The 22590-nt window shown below is 45.2% G+C and overlaps 1 protein-coding gene across 1 annotated transcript in view; it reads right to left on the bottom strand.

Annotated features, from left to right (window-relative positions):
• The window catches only part of LOC144480958 (uncharacterized), a 123368-nt gene that overhangs the window by 2895 nt on the left and 97883 nt on the right, over positions 1–22590 (bottom strand). The window contains 1 exon segment of the mRNA XM_078200572.1: positions 2843–3010. Coding sequence (XP_078056698.1) covers positions 2843–3010 — 168 coding nt within the window.

Below are 22590 nucleotides of genomic sequence, written 5' to 3'. Positions count from 1 at the left end.
CGGTGCCTGTTCGGGTACACTGAGGGAGAATTTAATATGGCCAATCAGCACATCTTAGCCTGTGGGAGGAAACCAGAGCACCCGGACGAAATCATAGAACCATAGAAAATTACAGCTCAGAAACAGGCCTTTTGGCCCTTCTTGTCTGTGCCGAACCATTTTATGCCTAGTCCCACTGACCTGCACTTGGACCATATCCTTCCACACCCCTCTCATCCATGAACCCGTCCAAGTTTTTCTTAAATGTTAAAAGTGACCCCGCATTTACCACTTTATCCGGCAGCTCATTCCACACTCCCACCACACTCTGCGTGAAGAAGCCCCCCCTAATATTCCCTTTAAACTTTTCTCCTTTCACCCTTAACCCATGCCCTCTGGTCTTTTTCTCCCCTAGCCTCAGCGGAAAAAGCCTGCTTGCATTCACTCTATCTATACCCATCAAAATCTTATACACCTCTATCAAATCTCCCCTCAATCTTCTACACTCCAGGGAATAAAGTCCCAACCTATTCAATCTCTCTCTGTAACTCAGCTTCTCAAGTCCCGGCAACATCCTTGTGAACCTTCTCTGCATTCTTTCAACCTTATTTACATCCTTCCTGTAACTCGGTGACCAAAACTGCACACAATACTCCAAATTTGGCCTCACCAATGCCTTATATAACCTTACCATAACACTCCAACTTTTATACTCGATACTCCGATTTATAAAGGCCAATGTACCAAAGGCACTCTTTACGACCCTATCCACCTGTGACGTCACTTTTAGGGAATTCTGTACCTGTATTCCCAGATCCCTCTGTTCAACTGCCCTCTTCAGAGTCCTACCATTTACCCTGTACGTTCTACAAATCATTGCAGACACGGGGAGAACGTGCAGGCCCCGCACAGACAGTGACCCAAGCCGGAATCAAACCCGGGTCCCTGGAGCTGTAAGGCAGCAGTGCTAACCACTGTGCCACTGCAATGTTGTTCATCTTCATCATTTACAACATTCAGCAGAGAGAGCAAGGATTATTGGAGAGAATCATCAGTGCAGTGAGAAACAACATTCAGGGTCAGCTTTGGGGAGCTGGGAACTGAAATAATTTGAAGTAAGAAAAAAAATGACAACAAACTGAACAATCAGTAACAGGACCAGTCTTTTTGTTTCAAAGACAAATACAAATATCATCACTGTCCTCCATGCATGCCAAAGTGTCAGTCTGTATCTTGTTCTCATGCTTCGCTTTCAGAAAGCACTGACACTTGTTCTGTTATTAATCCTCTGTATTATCTTGCTTTCAATAAGAAGTCTCACAACAGCAGGTTAAAGTCCAACAAGTTTATTTGGTAAAAAAATCCACTAGCTTTCAGAGCGCTGCTCCTTCATCAGGTAAGTGCGAGTTCTGTTCCCAAACAGGGCATATAAAGACACAAACTCAATTTACAAAATAATGGTTAGAATGCAAGTCTTTATAGGTAATTAAGTCTTAAAGATACAGACAATGTGAGTGGAGAGAGCGTATCTTGCTTTCAGATAGGGCTGACCACCCTGTTATCTGTCAATAAAACCTGCTTGAGCCTTAATACTAGCATTAAAAGTCAGTTTGGCTGGCGTCCACAAGATCTTTGTTATTTAATTTCTCCTGAGTTCCAACCTCTTCCCAGACATCTATTTTACTCCGTAAACTCCTCACACTTGTGGATGGAGGAGAAACAGGGAGAAGGCCTAACTTCAAAATGAATTCAATTGTGTTTGAGGTGTTAAAAGATTAAACAAATTGCATTTAACTACAAGCTCATTTATTAAAATTTTATCCACAATATTTAATCCTAAAACTGGGCTACAGTTCATTTTCTTTATTTACAGAAAAATGTAAATTCATTAGAAGCAGTTCAGAGAAGGTTTACTGGACTAATACCAGGAATGGATTGGTTGCCTTGTGAGGAAAGTTTGGAGAGTTTCAGTTTAAGTCCACGAGATTGACTGGAGTTTGGAAGATTAAGAGGCAACTTGATTAAAACTTTTAAGATCCTAGCAGTCTCGACAAGGTGGATATGGAGATGTTCCCTCTTGTCACAGAATCTAGAACTAGGGGGTCACTTTCTTTTTATATAAGGAGTTCCCATTTAAGTCAGATGAGTTTTCTAACAGAGGACTGAGACACTCTGGATCTCTCTTCATCAAAAGGCAGTGTATATTTCTAAGGCAGAGGTAGATAGATCATAGAATCATAGAAACCCTACAGTGCAGAAGGAGGCCATTCGGCCCATCGAGTCTGCACCGACCACAATCCCACCCAGGCCCTACCCCCACATATTTTACCCACTAATCCCTCTAACCTACGCATCCCAGGACTCTAAGGGGCAATTTTTTTAACCTGGCCAATTAACCTAACTCGCACATCTTTGGACTGTGGGAGGAAACCGGAGCACCCGGAGGAAACCCACGCAGACACGAGGAGAATGTGCAAACTCCACACAGACAGTGACCCGAGCCGGGAATCGAACCCGGGACCCTGGAGCTGTGAAGCAGCAGTGCTAACCACTGTGCTACCGTGCCGCCCTTGATCAACAAGGGAGTAAAAGGTTACTAGGGGAAGGCAGGAATTTACAATCAGATTAGCCATGATCTTATTGAATTATGTGGCAGACTAGAGGGGCCAAGTGGCCAACTCCTGCTCTTAATTTGTATGGCCAGATGTATTATCAAAAAACACAGACCCCAATGGACATAGTTCAGTCCTGGATGTAATCAGTTGGAAATTCCAATTACTGTAATTGTTTGTGAACTCGCTGGTGTCTCTGCACGCGAGATGCCTCAGTGAATCTCTTCTCACATTCAGAGCAGATGAATGACCTCTCCCCAGTGTGAACCCGCTGGTGTCTCAGCAGATGAGATAACCGAGTGAATCTTTTCCCACACTTGGAGCAAGTGAACGGTCTCTCACCAGTGTGAACTTGCTCATGTCTCAGCAGGGTGGATGACTGATTGAATCCCTTCCCACACTGGGGACAGGTGAACTACCTCTCCCCGTGTGAATTTGCTGGTGTCTCAGCAGGGTGGATGACTGAGCAAATCCCTTCCCACACAGGAAGCGGGTGAATGGCTTCTCCCCAGTGTGACTACACTGATGAATTTCCAGCTGAAATGGGAAATAGAATCCCTTCCCACAGTCCCTACATTTACAGGACTTTTCCCCAGCGTGACTTCGCTTGTGTCTTGACAGGCTAGATGATTGGTTGAAGCTTTTCCGCACACAAGACATGTGTACGGTTTATCCCCACTGTGAATGGTGTCTGCTCCTTCCATGTGTCGAGAGGTGGCGGATGGAGTTTAATGCGGAGAAGTGTGAGGTAATTCACTTTGGTAGGAATAACAGATGTGTTGAGTATAGGGCTAACGGGAGGACTTTGAATAGTGTGGAGGAGCAGAGGGATCTAGGTGTATGTGTGCATAGATCCCTGAAAGTTGGGAATCAAGTAGATAAGGTTGTTAAGAAGGCATATGGTGTCTTGGCGTTTATTGGTAGGGGGATTGAATTTAGGAGTCGTAGCGTTATGTTGCAACTGTACACAACTCTGGTGCGGCCGCACTTGGAGTACTGTGTGCAGTTCTGGTCCCCACATTACAGGAAGGATGTGGAGGCTTTGGAGAGGGTGCAGAGGAGGTTTACCAGGATGTTGCCTGGTATGGAGGGGAGATCCTATGAGGAGAGGCTGAGGGATTTGGGATTGTTTTCGCTGGAAAGGCGGCGGCTAAGAGGGGATCTTATTGAAACATATAAGATGATTAGAGGTTTAGATAGGGTGGATAGTGATAGCCTTTTTCCTCTGATGGAGAAATCCAGCACGAGGGGGCATGGCTTTAAATTGAGGGGGGGTAGTTATAGAACCGATGTCAGGGGTAGGTTCTTTACCCAGAGGGTGGTGAGGGATTGGAATGCCCTGCCAGCATCAGTAGTAAATGCGCCTAGTTTGGGGGCGTTTAAGAGATCCGTAGATAGGTTCATGGACGAAAAGAAATTGGTTTAGGTTGGAGGGTCACAGTTTTTTTTTTAACTGGTCGGTGCAACATCGTGGGCCGAAGGGCCTGTTCTGCGCTGTAATGTTCTATGTTCTATGTTCTATGTTCTATGTTGAACAACTGATGATAATCAGGTTAGGATGATTGAAGGAAGAAGCATTTAGATTGGCCAAGAAAAATAATAGGTTTGATTGGGAGCAGTTTAGAATTCAGCAAAGAAGGACCAAGGGATTGATTAAGAAGGGGAAAATACAGCATGAAAAAGTAAACTTGCAGAGAACATAAAGACTGACATCTTTAGGGGCGGCACGGTAGCACAGTGGTTAGGGGCGGCACGGTAGCACAGTGGTTAGCACTGCTGCTTCACAGCTCCAGGGACCTGGGTTCGATTCCCAGCTTGGGTCACTGTCTGTGTGGAGTTTGCACATTCTCCTCGTGTCTGCGTGGCTTTCCTCCGGGTGCTCCGGTTTCCTCCCACAGTCCAAAGATGTGCGGGTTAGGTTGATTGGCCAAGGTAAAATTGCCCTTAGTGTTCTGGGATGCGTAGGTTAGAGGGATTAGTGGGTAAATATGTAGGGATATGGGGGTAGGGCCTGGGTGGGATTGTGGTCGGTGCAGACTCGATGGGCCGAATGGCCTCTTTCTGTGCTGTAGGGATTCTAAGATTCTAAGACATTAAGAGTTTCTATAGATACGTGAAGAGAAAGAGGTTGGTGAAGACAAATGTAAGTCCCCTACAGACAGAAACGGGGGAATGTATAATAGGGGACAAAGAAATGGCCGAGCAATTGGAACACATACTTTGGTTCTGTCTTCACAAAAGAGGACACAAATCAAATGCCAGAAATGTTGGAGAATGCAAGATTTAGAGAGAGGAAAGAATTGAAGGAAATCAATATTAGTAGAGAAATGGTGCTGGGAAAGTTGATGACATTGAAGGTGGATAAATCCCCAGGGCCTGATAATCTACATCCCAGAGTACTTAAGGAAATGGCTCGAGAAATAGTGGGTGCATTGGAGGTCATCTTCCAGGATTCTATAGATTCTGGAACAGTCCCTGGGTAGCTAATGTCACTCCAATATTCAAAAAGGGAGGTAGAGAGAAAACAGGAAATTATAGACCAGTAAGCTTAACATCGGTAGTGGAGAAAATGCTTGAATCCATTATCAAGGACTTTATAGCGGAGCATTTAGAAAGCAGTGGCAGGATCAGACAGAGTCAGCATGGATTTATGAAGGGGAAATCATATTTGACAAATCTGTTGGAATTCTTTGAAGATGTAACCAGTAGAGTACTTTTAGAGTATAAAAGCTGGAGTCTGATGATGCAGATGTATAGAACGCTGGTGAGGCCACATTTGGAGTACTGCGTCCAGTTCTGGTCGCCGCACTACCAGAAGGACGTGGAGGCATTGGAGAGAGTGCAGAGAAGGTTTACCAGGATGTTGCCTGGTATGGAGGGTCTTAGCTATGAGGAGAGATTGGGTAGACTGGGGTTGTTCTCCTTGGAGAGACGGAGAATGAGGGGAGATCTAATAGAGGTATACAAGATTATGAAGGATATAGATAGGGTGAACAGTGGGAAGCTTTTTCCCAGGTCGGAGGTGACGATCACGAGGGGTCACGGGCTCAAGCTGAGAGGGGTGAAGTATAACTCAGACATCAGAGGGACGTTTTTTACACAGAGGGTGGTGGGGGCCTGGAATGCGCTGCCAAGTAGGGTAGTGGAGGCAGGCACGCTGACATCGTTTAAGACTTACCTGGATAGTCACATGAGCAGCCTGGGAATGGAGGGATACAAACGATTGGTCTAGTTGGACCAAGGAGCGGCACAGGCTTGGAGGGCCGAAGGGCCTGTTTCCTGTGCTGTACTGTTCTTTGTTCTTTGTTCTTTGTTCTAGAGTTGACAAGGGGGGACCAGTAGATGTGGTATACTTGGACTTTCAGAAAGCATTTGACAAAGTCCCACACAAGAGATTATCGTGCAAGATTAAAGCACAGGGGATTGGAGGAAGTGTATTGAGATGGATAGAAACCTGTTTGGCAGAGAGAAAACAGAGTAGGAATTGATGGGTGCTTTTCAAATTGGCAGATTCGGTGCCACAGAGATCGGTGCTGGGGACCCCAGCTATTCACAATATATATTAATGATTTGGATGAGGGGAAGAAAATGTAATATCTCAAAGTTTGCTGATGATACCAAGTTGGTGGGAGAATGAACTGTGGTGAGGATGCCAAGATCCCTCAGAATGATCTGGACAGGTTGAGTGAGTGGGCAAATCAATGGCAGATGCAGTATAATTTGAATAAATGTGAGGTTATTCACTTTGGAAGCAAAAACAAGGCGGCAGATTACTACCTGAATGGCTGTAAATTGGGGGAGGGGAGTGTGCAGTGGGACCTGGGTGTCCTCGTGCACCAGTCACTGAAGGTGAGCATGCAGGTGCAGCAGGCGGTAAAGGCGGCTTATAGCATATCGACCTTCATTGCGAGAGGTTTCGAGTACAGGAGCAGGGATGTGTTGTAATTACACAGGGCCTTGGTGAGACCACACCTAGAGTATTGTGTGCAGTTTTGGTCTCCTTTTCTGAGGACGGATGTTCTTGCTCGAGAGAGTGCAGCGAAGGTTTACCAGGTTGATGGCAGGACTGACGTATGAGAAAAGATTGACTAGGTTAGGATTGTTTTCGCCGGAGTTCAGACGAATGAGGGGGGATCCCATAGAGACTTATAAAATTCTAACAGGACTAGACAGGGTAGATGCAGGGAGGGTGTTCCCGATGCTGGGGGGAGTGCAGAACCAGGGGTCACAGTCTGAGGATTCAGGGTAGGCCATTTAGGATGGAAGTGAGGAGACATTTCTTCACCCAAAGAGTGGTGAGCCTGTGGAACTCATTACCACAGGAAGTAGTTGATGCCAAAACATTGAATGTATTCAAGAGGCAGCTGGATATAGCACTTGGAGCGAATGGGATCAAAAGTTATGGGGAAAAAGCAGGATTAGGCTATTGAGTTGGATAATCATGATTGTAATGAATGGTGGAGCAGGCTCGAGGGGCCAAATGGCCTCCTCCTGCTCCTATATTTCTACGAATATAGAAAATGTGTCATGTTGCTTATGTTATGCTTCAATTTTCTGACTGCAAATTCACTCCTCCCAATACCCTGTGAAATTGATTTAAAACAGAAAAAAAAGAGAGTGAGAGAGAACCCATAAAAACACAAAGGCAGGTTGTGAAATAGAGCTGAATGAATCTGGTATTTTGTGGGGCCGACACTGGGAAAAAGTGACAAAGAAATGGATTGTTATAAAAACGCAACTGTCATTAATATCCTTCAGGGAAGGGAACCTGCCATGCAGTCTGGGTTCACTCAGAACTCTGGCCTCTGTGGAGGGGAAAGAGGCGGAGACACAAGTTTTGTGTTCGTAGCTCGAGTATTGTGTGCAGTTTTAGTCTCCTGGTCTGAGGAAGAACATTCTTGCTATTGAGAGAGTCCAGCAAAGGTTCACCAGATCAATTCCCAGAGTGGCAGGACTGACATATGAAGAGAGATTGGATTGACTGGGCTTTTACTCACTGAAATGTTGAAGAATGAGGGGGAATCTCATAGAAACATATAAATTCCTGATGGGACTGGACAGGCTAGATGTGGGAAGAATGTTCCCGATGTTGGGGAAGTCCAGAACTCGGGGTAACAGTCTCTGAAGAAGGGGTAAGCCATTCAGGACTGAGATTAGGAAGAACTTCTTCACTCAGAGTTGTGAACCTGTGGAATTCTCTACCACAGAAAGCTGTTGCTGCCAGTTCAATAGATGTGTTAAACAGGGAGCTCAACGTGGCCCTTGCGGCTAAAGGGATCAAGGGGTATGCAGAGAAAGTGGTAGAGGGATACTGCAAGTGCATGACCAACCATGATCATATTGAATGGTGGTGCAGACTCAAAGGGCCAAATGGCCGACTCCTGAACCTATTTTCTATGAATCTTGACCCAAAATCTGACAGACCCATCGATCTCAACTCACCTAGAAGGAGAAGGTCATCAGGCGTATGTGAAAATTATCACCTCCATGTTCCCTACAAGACACACATCATCCTGACGAATCCGACATCCAGTACTGGATGAACAGAAATTTCCTCCATTTAAATATGGTCTTCAGTCCCTGCTACAAATTTCACTCTCTGGCAAATGACTCCATCCCTCTCCCTGGAAACTGTCTGAAACTGAACCAGACTGCTCACAACCATGGTGAAATATTTCACTTCAAGATGAGCTTTCAATGACATAGACACATCATCTTCAAGACCGCCTATTTCCACCTCGGTAAAATCGCCCAACTCCACCCCAGTCTCAACTCATCTGCTGCTGAAACTCTCATCCATTTATTTGTTACCTCCACACTCAACTCTCTTAATTCAGGACTGGTCGGCCTCCCACATCCAACCTCCCTGTAATCTTGAGGTTATCCAAAATTCTGCTGCCCTGTGCTTACTCACAGTAAGTCTTGTTCACCCATCACCCCTCTGCTCACTGACCTACAAAGACTCCATGTTAAAAAGCAACACAAAGGCTCCGGGTTAAGAAACACCTACATTTTAAATTTTATATTCTTTTATTGGGCTCACCCCTGCCTATCGCTGTAATCTCCTCCAGCCTCGCAACCCTCAGAGATGGATGGATTTGTCAATGCGGGAAAATGTGAGATTGTCCATTTTAGAAGACAGAATGAGTGTGCGGATTATTATTTAAATGGAGAGAGAACGCTGTCGAACAATGGGACTCGGGAGTGCTGGTTCAATAAATCCAGAAAGCTCAGATACAGCAGCAGAAAGAAGACATACAAAGATTCCTGCTTAAGGAGGAAATACATTTTAAAATTCCCATCCTCGTTTTCAAACCCCTCCACGGTCTCACCCCTCCCTATGTAATCTCCTTCAGCCTCACAATCCTCCGAGATATTGGTGATCCTCTCATTCTGGATTCTTTCACGTTTTGTATTTTAATTGCTCCATCACTAGTGGCCATTCTGTCAGATTCAAAGTCTCCAATCTCTGGAATTCCCTCCCTGAAACTCTCCTACTCTCTCTCTGTTCCCTCTCAGATTTTCCTTTAAAAACTCTCTCTTTGACCAAGCTTTTTGTTCATCTTCTCCAATATCTACATGTGGCTCAGTGTGAAATGATTTGGAACATTGTCTTACATGAAAAGTGCTGTATAATTGTTATTGTTGATGTGGACATATATCACTGCTCCATCATCGCCGGGTGAATAACCGGTAACTCCTTACCTAACAGCATTTTGGGAACACCTTGACCAGACAGACTGCCAAGGTTCAACAACATCAATGTCATCTTCTCCACTGACAACTGGGGATTGTCAATACATTGCTGGTATCTGGAGAGAAACAGAGTCAACATTACACAGTTCAAACTAAATAACATGGGATCAAATGATACAGAATTTGATGGTCAGAAATGGAGGAGAAATGAACGACATAGCAGGAGAAACAATCCCAGACTATGGAAGATAAAGCTGGGAAGTCAGCAGCACATGGTCTGGGGATGAGCAGCTGTGGAAACTTCATTTAGACACAGACAGCACAAAGATCAGTGAAATACAAAACATGGTTATAATACATGCATTATTGGAGACAGAGGAGGTGAGATAATGGCAGAGAGGTGATATAGGAGGGCGGAGGTGAAACAGAGCAATGGATGGGCATGGATTCAGATCCACATCAAAGGCGGCACGGTAGCACAGTGGTGAGCACTGCTGCTTCACAGCTCCAGGGACCTGGGTTCGATTCCTGGCTTGGGTCACTGTCTTTGTGGAGTTTGCACATTCTCCTCGTGTCTGCGTGGGTTTCCTCCGGGTGCTCCGGTTTCCTCCCACAGTCCAAAGATGTGCGGGTTAGGTTGATTGGCCATGCTAAAAATTGCCCTTAGGTGTCCTGAGATGCGTAGGTTAGAGGGATTAGCGGGTAAATATGTAGGGATATGGGGGTGGGGCCTGGGTGGGATTGTGGTCGGTGCCGACTCGATGGGCCGAATGGCCTCTTTCTGTACTGTAGGGTTTCTATGATTCTATGAGTCACACTAGCCCCAGAGACATGGAGCCTCTCACAGATAACACAGCACAGCAGGGTCTGTGCAAACCACAAACCAGAGATCACCACACACTATGAGGATGGGAGGGTGCACAGTAGAGTCACCAGAATGGTTGGAATGGAGGGTTTTAACTGGTTCACAGAATTACAGTCATACTACAGGGTGGCACTATCAAATTGCTTGGAAAGGCCATATAAACCACATCAGCAGCTAATCAAACATATATATTACCTCTCAAAAAGCCTCAACAAGTCAGTGGAACACAATTTCCCCTTTAAAAGCCCATGCTGACTCTTCCGAATCAACCTATATTTTGCTGTAAGACGACTAAATGTATCCCGCATAATTGTTGCGAGAAGATTGCCCACCACTGAAGTTAACTTGACTGGTCTATATTTGCTGGGCTTATCTTTTCAACCTTCTTTGAACAAGGGCACAATGTTGCAATTCTTCAGTCCTCTGGCACCTCCCTCGAGTCTGGAGAACACTGAAATATTAGGCCCAGTGCCTCTACAATTTCCACACTCACTTTCTTCAAGACACTTGCACGCATATCATCCTGTCCTGTTGCTTTGATACCTTTTCAGTATTGACAGTTTTTTTTTAAACACACTTTCCTGCTAAATTTGGAACCCATCCAGTGACAGAGTTTCCTCGTCTGTCATCATGGCCTGGAGACCATCTACCTCCTGGTAAAGTATTCACTTAATCAGTTAGTTGGGAGAGACAGGAGTTGTTCCCTTTGTAGAAAATTGATTGAGGGGAGATTTGATAGCATTATGTAAAATAAAATCTGGAATTAAAACTCTAATGATGACTATGAAACCATTGTCAATTGTCACACAAAAAAACTCATCTGGCTCACTAATATTCTTTAGGGAAGGAAATCTGCCGTCCTTACCCGGTCTGGCCTACATGTGACTCCAAATCCACAGCAATGTGATTGACTCTTAAATGACCTTTGATATGGCCCAGCAAGACGCTTAGACCAAAGAAAAAAGAAAATTACAGCAGAGGACAGGCCCTTCAGCCCTCCAGCCCTGCACCGACCATGCTGCCCATAAGACCATAAGACATAGGACCAGAATTAGGCCACTCGGCCCATCGGGTCTGCTCTGCCATTCAATCATGGCTGATCTTTTTCTCATCCCCACTCTCCTGCCTTTCCCCCATAACCCCTGATCCCCTTATAATCAAGAACCTATCTATCTCTCTCTTAAAGACACTCAATGACCTGGTCTGCACAGCCTTCTGTGGCAAACATTTCCACAGATTCACCACTCTTTGGCTGAAGAAATTCCTCCTCATCTCTGTTTTAAAGGATTGTCCCTTTAGCCTGAGGTTGTGCCCTCTGGTTCTAGTTTTTTCCACTAATGGAAACATCCTTTCCATGTCCACTCTATCCAGGCTTCACAGTATCCTGTAAGTTTCAATAAGATCCCCCCTCAACCTTCTAAACTCCAATGAGTACAGACCCAGAGTCCTCAACCGTTCCTCATACGACAAGCTCTTCATTCCAGGGATCATTCTTATGAACCTCCTCTGGAACCTTTCCAAGACCAGCACATGCTTCCTTAGGTACAGGGCCCAAAACTGCTCTCAATACTCCAAATGGGGTCTGACCAGAGCCTTATACAGCCTCAGAAGTACATCACTGCTCTTGTATTCTAGCCCTCTCAACGTAAATACTAACATTGCATTTGCCTTCCGAACAGCCGAATGAACCTGCACGTTAACCTGAAGAGAATCTTGAACAAGGACTCCCAAGTCCCTTTGTGCTTCTGATTTCTGAGGCATTCTCCCATTTAGAAAATAGTCTAGGCCTCCATTCCTCCTTCCGAAGTGCATAACCTCACACTTTTCCACATTGTATTCCATCTGCCGTTTCTTTGCCCACTCTCCTAGCCTGTCCAAGTCATTCTGCAGCTCCCCTGTTTCCTCAATACTACCGGTCCCTCTACATATCTTTGTATCATCTGCAAACTTAGCAACTATGCCATCAGTTCCTTCTTCCAAATCGTTAATGCATATTGTGAAAAGTTGTGGTCCCAGCACTGACCCCTGAGACACACCACTAGTCACCGGCTGCCATCCTGAAAAAGACCCCTTTATCCCCACTCTCTGTCTTCTGCCAGTCAGCCAATCCTCCATTCTTGCCAGGATCTTACCCTTAACACCATGGGTTCTTAAGATATTTAACAGTCTTCTATGTGCCAGCTTGTCAAAGGCCTTCTGCCCGACTGAACTAAAACCCCCTACCCTTCCAGGGACCATATTCCTCTATTCCCATCCTATTCATGTATTTGTCCAAGGGTAATTAGTTCAAGGGTAATTAGGAATGGGCAACAAATGCTGGCCCAGCCAGCAATGTCTACATCCCATAAAAGAATAATAAAAAGTAGATATTTATGACAGATTTAGATAAATTATTAAAAAACAGCTGTTCCCATTAGCTGATTGTAAAATGATCACAGGACACAGATTTGAGGAAGAAATTTGACACAGTGAGTGATAATTTTTAAAGTTTAGTTATTAGTGTAAAAGCTTAGATGAACACTGCAATGAAGTTATTGTAAAAATCCCCGAGTCGCCACACTCCAGTGCCTGTTCGGGTAACCTAAGGGAGAATTCAGCATGGCCAAAGCACCTAACTAGCATGTCTTTCGGACTGAGTAGCTAATTTAACACCGCTATTTAAGAAGGGAGGGAGGCAGCAGATGGGAAATTATAGGCGGTTAGCCTGACTTCGGTCATTGGCAAGATTTTAGAGTCCATTATTAAAGATGAGATCGCAGAGTACTTGGAAGTGCAGGATAAAATAGGACTGAGTCAGCACGGCTTAGTCAAGGGGATGTCACGTCTGACAAATCTGTTAGAGGTCTTTGAGGAGGTAACTAGGAAGTTAGATAAAGGAGAACCAGTGGATATGATTTATTTAGATTTCCAAAAGGCGTTTGACAAGGTGCCACATAGGAGACTGTTAAATATGTTAAGAGTCCATGGTGTTAAGGGTAAGATCCCTGGCATGGATAGAGGATTGGCTGGCAGAAGGCAGAGAGTGGGGATAAAGGGATCTTTTTCAGGATGGCAGCTGGTGACCAGTGGTGTGCCTCAGGGGTCGGTGCTGGGACCACAACTTTTCACAATATATATTAACAACTTGGAAGAAGGAACTGAAGGCACTGTTGCTAAGTTCGCAGATGATACAAAGATATGTAGAGAGACAGGTAGTATTGAGGAAACAGGGGGGCTGCAGAAGGACTTGGGCAGGCGAGGAGAGTGGGCAAAGTGGCAGATGAAATACAATGTGGAAAAGTGTGAGATTATGCACTTTGGAAGAAGGAATGGAGGCACAGACTATTCTAAGTCATTGAGTCTTGCCCATGTCGCCCTTTTTTTTAAAACCCCTAAGCTAAACCCAATTGCCTGCATCTGGCCCATATCCCTCTATACCTATCTTACCCATGTAACTGTCTAAATGCTGTTTAAAGGACAAAATTGTACCCACCTCTACTACTACCTCTGGCAGCTTGTTCCAGACACTCATCACCCTCTGTGTGAAAACATTGCCCCTCTGGACACTCTCTCCCCTCTCACCTTAAACCTATGCCCTCTCTTTTTAGATTCCCCTACCTTTGGGAAAAGATATTGACTATCTCGCTGATCTATGCCCCTCATTATTTTATAGACCTCTATAAGGTCACCCCTCAGCCTTCTACACTCCAGAGAAAAAAGTCCTAGTCTATCCACCCTCTCCTTATAACTCAAACAATCAAGTCCCGGTAGCAACCTAGTAAATCTTTTCTGCACTCTTTTTAGTTTAATAATATCCTTTCTATAATAGGATGACCAGAACTGTACACAGTACAGTGTGGCCTTACCAATGTCTTCTACAACTTCAACAAGACGTCCTAACTCCTGTATTCAATGTTCTGACCAATGAAACCAAGCATGCTGAATGCCTTCTTCACCACTCTGTCCACCTGTGACTCCACTTTCAAGGAGCTATGAACATGTACCCTCTTTGTAGATCTCTTTGTTCTGTAACTCTCCCCAACGCCCTACCATTAACTGAGTAAGTCCTGCCCTGGTTCAATCTACCAAAATGCATCACCTCGCATTTATCTGAATTAAATTCCATCTGCCATTCGTCAGCCCACTGGCCCAATTGATCAAGATCCCGTTGCAGTCGGAGATAACATTCTTCACTGTCCTCTATGCCACCAATCTTGGTGTCATCTGCAAACTTACTAACCATTGCCTCCTATATTCTCATCCAAATCATTAATATAAATGACAAATAACAGTGGACCCAGCACTGATCCCTGAGGCACACTGCTGGTTACAGGCCTCCAGTTTGAAAAACAACCCTCTACAACCACGACAGAAGCCAATTTTGATTCCATTTAGATACCTCACCCTGGATCCCGTGAGATTTAACCTTATGCAACAACCTACCACGCGGTACCTTGTCAAAGACCTTGCTAAAGTCCATGTAGACAACATCAACTGCACTGCCCTCATCTACCTTCTTGGTTACCCCTTCAAAAAACTCAATCAAATTTGAGACACATGATTTTCCACTCACAAAGCCATGCTGACTGTCCCTAATCAGTCCTTGCGACTCTAAATGCCTGTCGATCCTGTCTCTCCAACAATTTACCCACCACAGATGTGAGGTTCACTGACCTGTAGTTGCCAGGCTTTTCCCTGCAGCCCTTTTTAAACAAAGGCACAACACTTGCAACTCTCCAATCTTCAGGCACCTCACCTGTGACTATCGATGATTCAAATATCTCTGCTAGGGGACCCGCAATTTCCTCCCTAGCCTCCCACAATGTCCTGGGATACCCTTCATCAGGTCCCAGGGATTTATCTACCTTGATGCACTTTAAGACTTCCAGCACCTCTTTCTCTGTGATGTGTACACTCCTCAAGACATCACTATTTATTTCCCCAAGTTCCCTAACACCCATGCTTTTCTCAACAGTAAATATTGATGAGAAATATTCATTTAGGATCTCACCCATCTCTTGTGGATCCACACATAGATGACCTTGTTGATCCTGAAGAGGCCCTACTCTCTTCCTTGTTACTCTTTTGCCCTTTGTGTATTTGTAGAAGCTCTTTGGATTCTCCTTTGCCTTTTCTGCCAAAGCAATCTCATGTCCCCTTTTTGCCCTCCTGATTTCTCTCTTTTAACTCTACTCCTACACCCCCTATATCTTCAAGGGATTCACTTGATTCCAGCTGCCTATGCATGTCATGTGCCTCCTTCTTCTTGACCAGTGCCTCAATATCCTGAGTCATCCAGGGTTCCCTACTTCTGCCAGCCTTGCCTTTCACTCTGAGGAATGTGCTTACCCTGTTCTCTGGTTAACACACTTTTGAAAGCCTCCCACTTACCAGAAGTCCCTTTGCCTTCCCACAGATTCCCCCAATTAACTTGAAAGTTCCTGCCTGATACCATCAAAATTGACCTTGCCCCAATTTAGAATTTTAACTTTTAGGCCAGACCTATCATTCTCCTTTGCTATCTTAAAACTAATGGAATTATGGTCACTGGTCCCAAAGTGATCCCTCACTAACACCTCTGTCACCTGCCCTTCCTTAACTCCCAAGAGGAGGTCAAGTTTTGCCCCCTCTCTAGTCGGGCCATCCATATACTGAATGTGGAAATTCCTCCTGAATACACACAACAAATTTCTCTCCATCCAACCCTCTCATACTATGGCTGTCCCAGTCAATGTTGGGAAGGTTAAAATCCCCTACTATTCTTGGAGCCATCTGTAATCTCCTTAAATATTTGCTCCTCAATTTCCCGCCAACTAATTGGGGGCCTATAGTACAACCCTATCAAAGTGATTTCCCCCTTATTTCTCAGTTCTACCCATATAGACTCAGTGGCCAAACCCTCGAATATATCTCCTCTCAGTACGGCCGTGATGTTTTCCCTAATCAAAAGTGCAACTCCCCCTCCTCTCTTACCTCCTGTTCTATCTTTCCTATAGCATCTGTACCCTGGAACATTGAGCTGTCAGTCCTGTCCCTCCCTCAGCCATGTTTCATAGTTGCTATAATATCCCAGTCCCACGTACCAATTCATGCCCTGAGTTCATCTGCCTTGCCCGTCAGGCCTCTTGCATTGAAATAAATGCAGTTTAATCTGGACTTCCCTTACTCTCTGTCTTGCTTTTGCCTGATCTGTCTGGTACTAGGATTACTGACACTGCCTTTACTAATTAATGTGCTCTCTTTAACTTCTGTGCTGTCCTCAAACTTATCTTCTGTCTCCCTACTGCTTTGGATCCCATCCTCCTGCCAAACTAGTTTAAACGCTCCCGAGTGGTTCTCGCAAATCTACCCGCCAGGATATTAGTCCCCCTCCAGTTCAGGTGTAACCCGTCCCTCTTGAACAGGTCAGCCCCTCCCCAGAAAAGATCCCAATGATCCAAAAATCTAAATCCCTGCCCCCTGCACCAGCTCTCAAGCCACGCATTCATCTGCCTAATCTTCCTATTCTCACTAGCATGTGGCACCAGTAGTAGTCCAGAAATTACTACCTTCGAGGTCCTGCACTTTAGCCTTCTGCCTAACTCTCTATATTCACACTTCAGGACTTCAGCCCTTTTCCTACCTATGTCGTTGGAACCAATACGTACAACGATTTCTGGCTGCTCACCCTCCCCTTCAAGAATGTCCTGCAACCGCTCAGAGACGTCCTTGACCCTGGCACCAGGGAGGCAACACACCATCCTGGAGTCTCGATTGCGGCCACAGAAATGCCTGTCTGTGCCTCTAACAACGGGTCCCCTATTACTTCTGCTCGCTTGTTCTTTGCCCGACCCTGCTCTAAGCAGAACCAGGTGTGGTGTCACAGGCCTGGCGGCTGCTGCTGGTATCTCCCCCTGACAGGCTATCCCCCCTCAACAGTATCCAAAATGGTATACCTGTTTGAAAGGGGAATAGCCACAGGAGACTCCTGCACTAGTGGTCAGCACTGCTGCTTCACAGCTCCAGGGTCCCGGGTTCGATTCCCGGCTCGGGTCACTGTCTGTGTGGAGTTTGCACATTCTCCTCGTGTCTGCGTGGGTTTCCTCCGGGTGCTCCGGTTTCCTCCCACAGTCCAAAGATGTGCGGGTTAGGTTGATTGGCCAGGTTAAAAATTGCCCCTTAGAGTCCTGGGATGCGTAGGTTAGAGGGATTGGCGGGTAAATATGTGGGGGTAGGGCCTGGGTGGGATTGTGGTCGGTGCAGACTCGATGGGCCGAATGGCCTCCTTCTGCACTGTAGGGTTTCTATGATTTCTATGACTACCTGTCTGCCTCTCCTGGCAGTCACCCATCTACCTGTCTGAACCTGTGTTGTGACAACTTCCCTGTAACTAGTGTCTATCACACACTCTGCCTCCTGTATGCTCCGCAGTGCATCCACCTGCCGCTCCAACCGAACAATGCGGTCTGTGAGGAGCTGCAACTGGACACACTTCCTGCAGACAAAGTTGTCAGGGAGACTAGATTACTCCCCAATCTCCCACATCTGGCAGGAGGAGCATACCACTGCCCTAACTGTCAAAAGTTCCCCTATAAAGGTAAAAGGATAAAAGATTCTCAACTCACCTCTCCCTTGCTTGTGGTCCTCCCGACAAATTTTTTTTTTGGTTAGAGGAGGAGGTAGAGAGGGAAATACTGAAGTAGCATTTGGGGTTTGGCTGTCCCTTCACAGCAGCTCCTCCACAAACCACCTTCTGGTCGCAGTGACTTCATCTATGCAAATGTTACCTGCAACCGCCAATCACCTTCGCCGCTCTGCTGCCCTCACCTGGACACTTGCCTTCACATGAAGGAGGAAGTTGTCTCCCGGAAACCCACCTTCTGGTCGCAGTGACTTCACCGATGCAAATAGTGATTTGTGCGGAAATGCTGAGGAAATCAGAAACTCAAAGGGACTTGGGAGTCCTTGTTCAAGATTCTCTTAAGGTTAATGTGCAGGTTCAGTCAGCAGTTTGGAAGATAAATGCAATGTTAGCATTCATGTTGAGAGGGCAAGGGTGTACTTCCAAAGCTGTTTCAGGCTCTGTTCTGATCCCATTTGGAGTATTGTGAGCAGTTTTGGGCCCCTTACCTAAGGAAGGATGTGCTGGCCTTGGAAAGGGTCCAGAGGAGGTTCACAAGAATGATCCCTGTGTGGTGAACCATTGTTGGTTACCACCAGGAGTGCTGAGCCATGGTTTGGCCAGCACTATGAGTCTGTATATATGTTACTGTTGGGGTTAGGGTTGGGCTGTTCTACCTGTTAATATAGTCCTATGGTACACCCCAGTTGGCTCCGCCTTCCGGGAGAGGTATAAAGGTCACTGCTCTGCCTGGTGACCCTTTAGTCTGGGATTGTATATTGTATATAGTAGCTCCATTATTGTTGGCAATAAAAGCCTTTATTTCCCGGGTACATCCAGCCTCCCGTGTGATTTATCGCGCATCACCCTGGAATGAAGAGCTTGTCTTATGAGGAACAGTTGAGGACTCTGGGTCTGTACTCGCTGGAGTTTAGAAGGATGAGGGGGGGATCTTATGAAACTTGCAGATACTGCGAGGCCTGGATTGAGTGGACATGGAGAGGATGTTTCCATTAGTAGGAAAAACTAGAACCAGAGGGCACAACCTCAGACTAAAGGGACGATCCTTTAAAACAGAGATGAGGAAGAATTTCTTCAGCCAGAGAGTGGTGAATCTGTGGAACTCTTTGCCGCAGAAGGCTGTGGAGGCCAGGTCATTGAGTGTCTTTAAGACAGAGATAGAGATAATAAGGGGATCAGGGGTTATGGGGAAAAAGCAAGAGAACAGGGATAAGAGAAATATCAGCCATGATTGAATGGCAGAACAGACAGTGAAACTCTGTGGGGGTTACAAATAGTGGGACATGAACCCAATTCATGTCCCACTATTTGTAACCCCCACAGAGTTTCACTGGCTGTCTTGTCTGGAGACAATACACATCTTTTTAGCCTGTCTTGATGCTCTCTCCACTCACATTGTTTCGTCTCTTAAAGACTTGATTAGTTGTAAGTATTCGCATTCCAACCATTATTCATGTAAATTGAGTTTGTGTCTCTGTATGCTCTGTTTGTGAACAGAATTCCCACTCACCTGAAGAAGGGGCTTGCAGCTCCGAAAGCTTGTGTGGCTTTTGCTACCAAATAAACCTGTTGGACTTTAACCTGGTGTTGTTAAACTTCTTACTGTGTTTCCCCCAGGGAATTGCAGGTCTATTCGCTGCAAACGAGGGGCCGCGGGTTTCTGATTCCAGGCCTGCACCGAGAGCTTATGAAGCCTCTCTGTCCACTCCGCTGGCTCTATTCCTCCCGCTCAGCCACTAACTCTGTTTTCTGCTTCAGTCGCCATTTTCTTACCCGCTCTCCGCGGCTCGGCTCTCAAAACAGCACCGTGCATGCTCAGCCGAAAGGCGCATGCTCGAATCACTCCTCATACACATGCGCAAGGACCCAGGCTAAGATCAAGTGTAGTATGGACATGCTGTGCTTGGTTGAAGTCATTAGGTTACATCTTAGCTTCATTGGAAGCAATTTTTTTTAAAGTGGCATCTCGGCCTTTTGGCAAGGATGCAAATGAGATCAAGCCTTGGAGGAGGAGCTATTCCTACTCGAATCAGCTTGGATCATGTAGATCAAGCCCAATAAGAAGTTTAACAACACCAGGTTAAAGTCCAACAGGTTTATTTGGTAGCAAAAGCCACACAACTGTTGCTACCAAATAAACCTGTTGGACTTTAACCTGGTGTTGTTAAACTTCTTACTGTGTTTACCCCAGTCCAACGCCGGCATCTCCACATCATGATCAAGCCCAAGACAGGAGGTGAGAGCCCTGTCTTGTCAGCTTGGATCCAGAATGTCTCAACTTGTTGAGACTCTGAATTGGACTTGATTTGATTGAATTGGAATAAAAATACGAAAAACAAGGACCCAGCAGTGAAGATAGGACACGTTCTGATTTGCTGTGAATGCGGGGTCAGCGCCCCACCATGGAAAGTAATATTGTTGCGATAATTTCATGCTTTGTGATCCAATGAAGTTTGAAATAGTGTCAAGATATGAAATTATTATACAAGCAAAACTTCACAGATGCTGGAAATCCGAAATTAAAAGACAGAATACTGGAAGGTCTCAGGAGGTCTGGCAGTATCAGTGTAGAGAGAAACCGAATTAATGTTTCAAGTCCGAATGACTCTTCTTCATACAATAATAAAAATATTAAATCAGTTGATCCTCCCTCCGTACAATAAACATTTAAATAAAAATAGTTAATGCTGGAAAGACTCAAATATCTGGCAGCATCAAATATTTAAATTCAATCTTGTCAGAAAGAATGTGCTTATTGTGGATTTTATACCTTAAACATTTAGTGCTAGATTGTTAACTGGTGGTCATACTTTGTAAATCGCTTTGCGTACATGAAATATCGGAATTGTCTCTTCAGATGGGACTGCTGGTGTGTCGAGCAATCAGATGACTGAGTGAACCAATTTCCACATTCAGCTGGTGAATGAACTTCCGGATGCTCTGGTTTCCTCACACCCCCCAAGATGTGTGGATTTCACCGATAGGCCATGGAAAAGTGATCCTTAGTGTCAGGGGAAATAGCAGGGTAAATATTTGGGAGTTATGGGATAGGACCTGGATGGCATTGATCTTCTGCACTATAGGAATTTTGTGATACACTGACTGCATTAACTCCGCCACATGGCAGTTTAAGAGGTCTTTCAGCCAATCATCCTGATGCCAGCTTTTTCAAAGAGCTGTCCAGTTAATTCCAATATAATTCTCTCTATTCTGACCAAGAATGTACTAACTTTTTTCAGTTGATATATACATTTCCCTTGCCGGACAACCTGTTACAGAGACTGTTACAGAAAAGAGGAAAATGTTTGCAAGAGCTATACAAAACCCCTGGAGGAAACGTTATACCACAGAAATAGGCCATTCAGGTCATCATGCCTGTTCTGTCTGAAAAGTAAAATGTAAAAAACTGTCCATTCTAATTCCATGTTCCAGAACCCAGCCCATAACAAGTAGTTTAGTTGCAGATCGAAGTTTTAAATGAACAAAGAACAAAGAAAATTACAGCACAGGAACAGGCCCTTTAGCCCTCCAACCTCACTAACCATGCTGCCCGACTGAACTAAAACCCCCTACCCTTCCAGGGACCATATCCTTCTATTCCCATCCTATTCATGTATTTGTCAAGTCACCCCTTAAAAGTCACTACCACATCCACTTCCACTACTTCCCACGGCAGCGGGTTCCAGGCACCCCTGTGTAAAAAACCTGCCTCGTACAACTCCCTTAAACCTTGCCCATCGCACCTTAAACTTATGCCCCCTAGTCATTGACTCTTCCACCCCGGGAAAAAGCTTCTGATTATCCACTCTGTCCGTGCCCCTCATAATCTTGTAGATTTCCATCAGGTCGCCCCTCAACCTCCGTCGTTCCAGTGAGAACAAATCAAGTTTCTCCAACCTCTCCTCATTGCTAATGTCCTCCATAGCGGGCAACATCCTGGTAAATCTTCTCTGTGCCCTCTCCAAAGCCTCCACATCCTTCTGGTAGTGTGGCGATCAGAATTGAACACTATATTCCAAGAATGGCCTAAATAAGGTTCTGTAAAACTGCAACATGACTTGCTAATTTTTAAACTCAATGCCCCGGCCAATGAAGGCAAGCATGCCGTATGCCTTCTTGACTACCTTCTCCACCTGCATTGCCACTTTCAGTGACCTGTGTACCTGTACACCCAGATCCCTCTGCTTATCAATATTCTAAGGGTTCTGTCATTTACTGTATATTTCTTATCTCTATTAGACCTTCCAAAATGCATTACCTCACATTCGTCTGGATTAAATTCTATCTGCCATCTCTCCGATCTATATCCTGCTGTATCCTCTGATGGTCCTCATCGCTATCCACAAATCCACCAACCTTTGTGTCATCCACAAATTTACTAATCAAGCCAGATTACATTTTCCTCCAAATCATTTATATGTATTACAAACAGCAAAGGTTCCAGCACTGATCCCTGAGGAACGCCACTTGTCACAGCCCTCCATTCTCTATCCATCTTGCCAGCTCACCTCTGATCCCATGCAACTTCACCTTCTGTACCAGTCTGCCATGAGGGGCCTTGTCAAAAGCCTTACTGAAGTTCATGTAGGCAACATCCACTGCCCTACCCTCATCAATCATCTTTGTTACTTCCTCGAAAAACTCGATCAAGTTAGTGAGACACAATCTCCCCTTCACAAAACCATGTTGCCTCTCACTAATACGTCCATTTATTTCCAAGTGGGAGTAAATCCTGTCTCGAAGAATCCTCTCCAATAATTTCCCTGATGTAAGGTTCACCGGCCTGTAATTATCCAGATTATCCTTGCTACCCTTCTTAAACAAAGGAACAACATTGG

This window comes from Mustelus asterias, chromosome 30 (genome assembly GCF_964213995.1).
Source record: "Mustelus asterias chromosome 30, sMusAst1.hap1.1, whole genome shotgun sequence".
Lineage (NCBI taxonomy): Eukaryota > Metazoa > Chordata > Chondrichthyes > Carcharhiniformes > Triakidae > Mustelus > Mustelus asterias.
The sequence above is the reverse complement of the archived record's forward strand: the minus strand, read 5'-3'. Positions and strand labels throughout refer to the sequence as shown.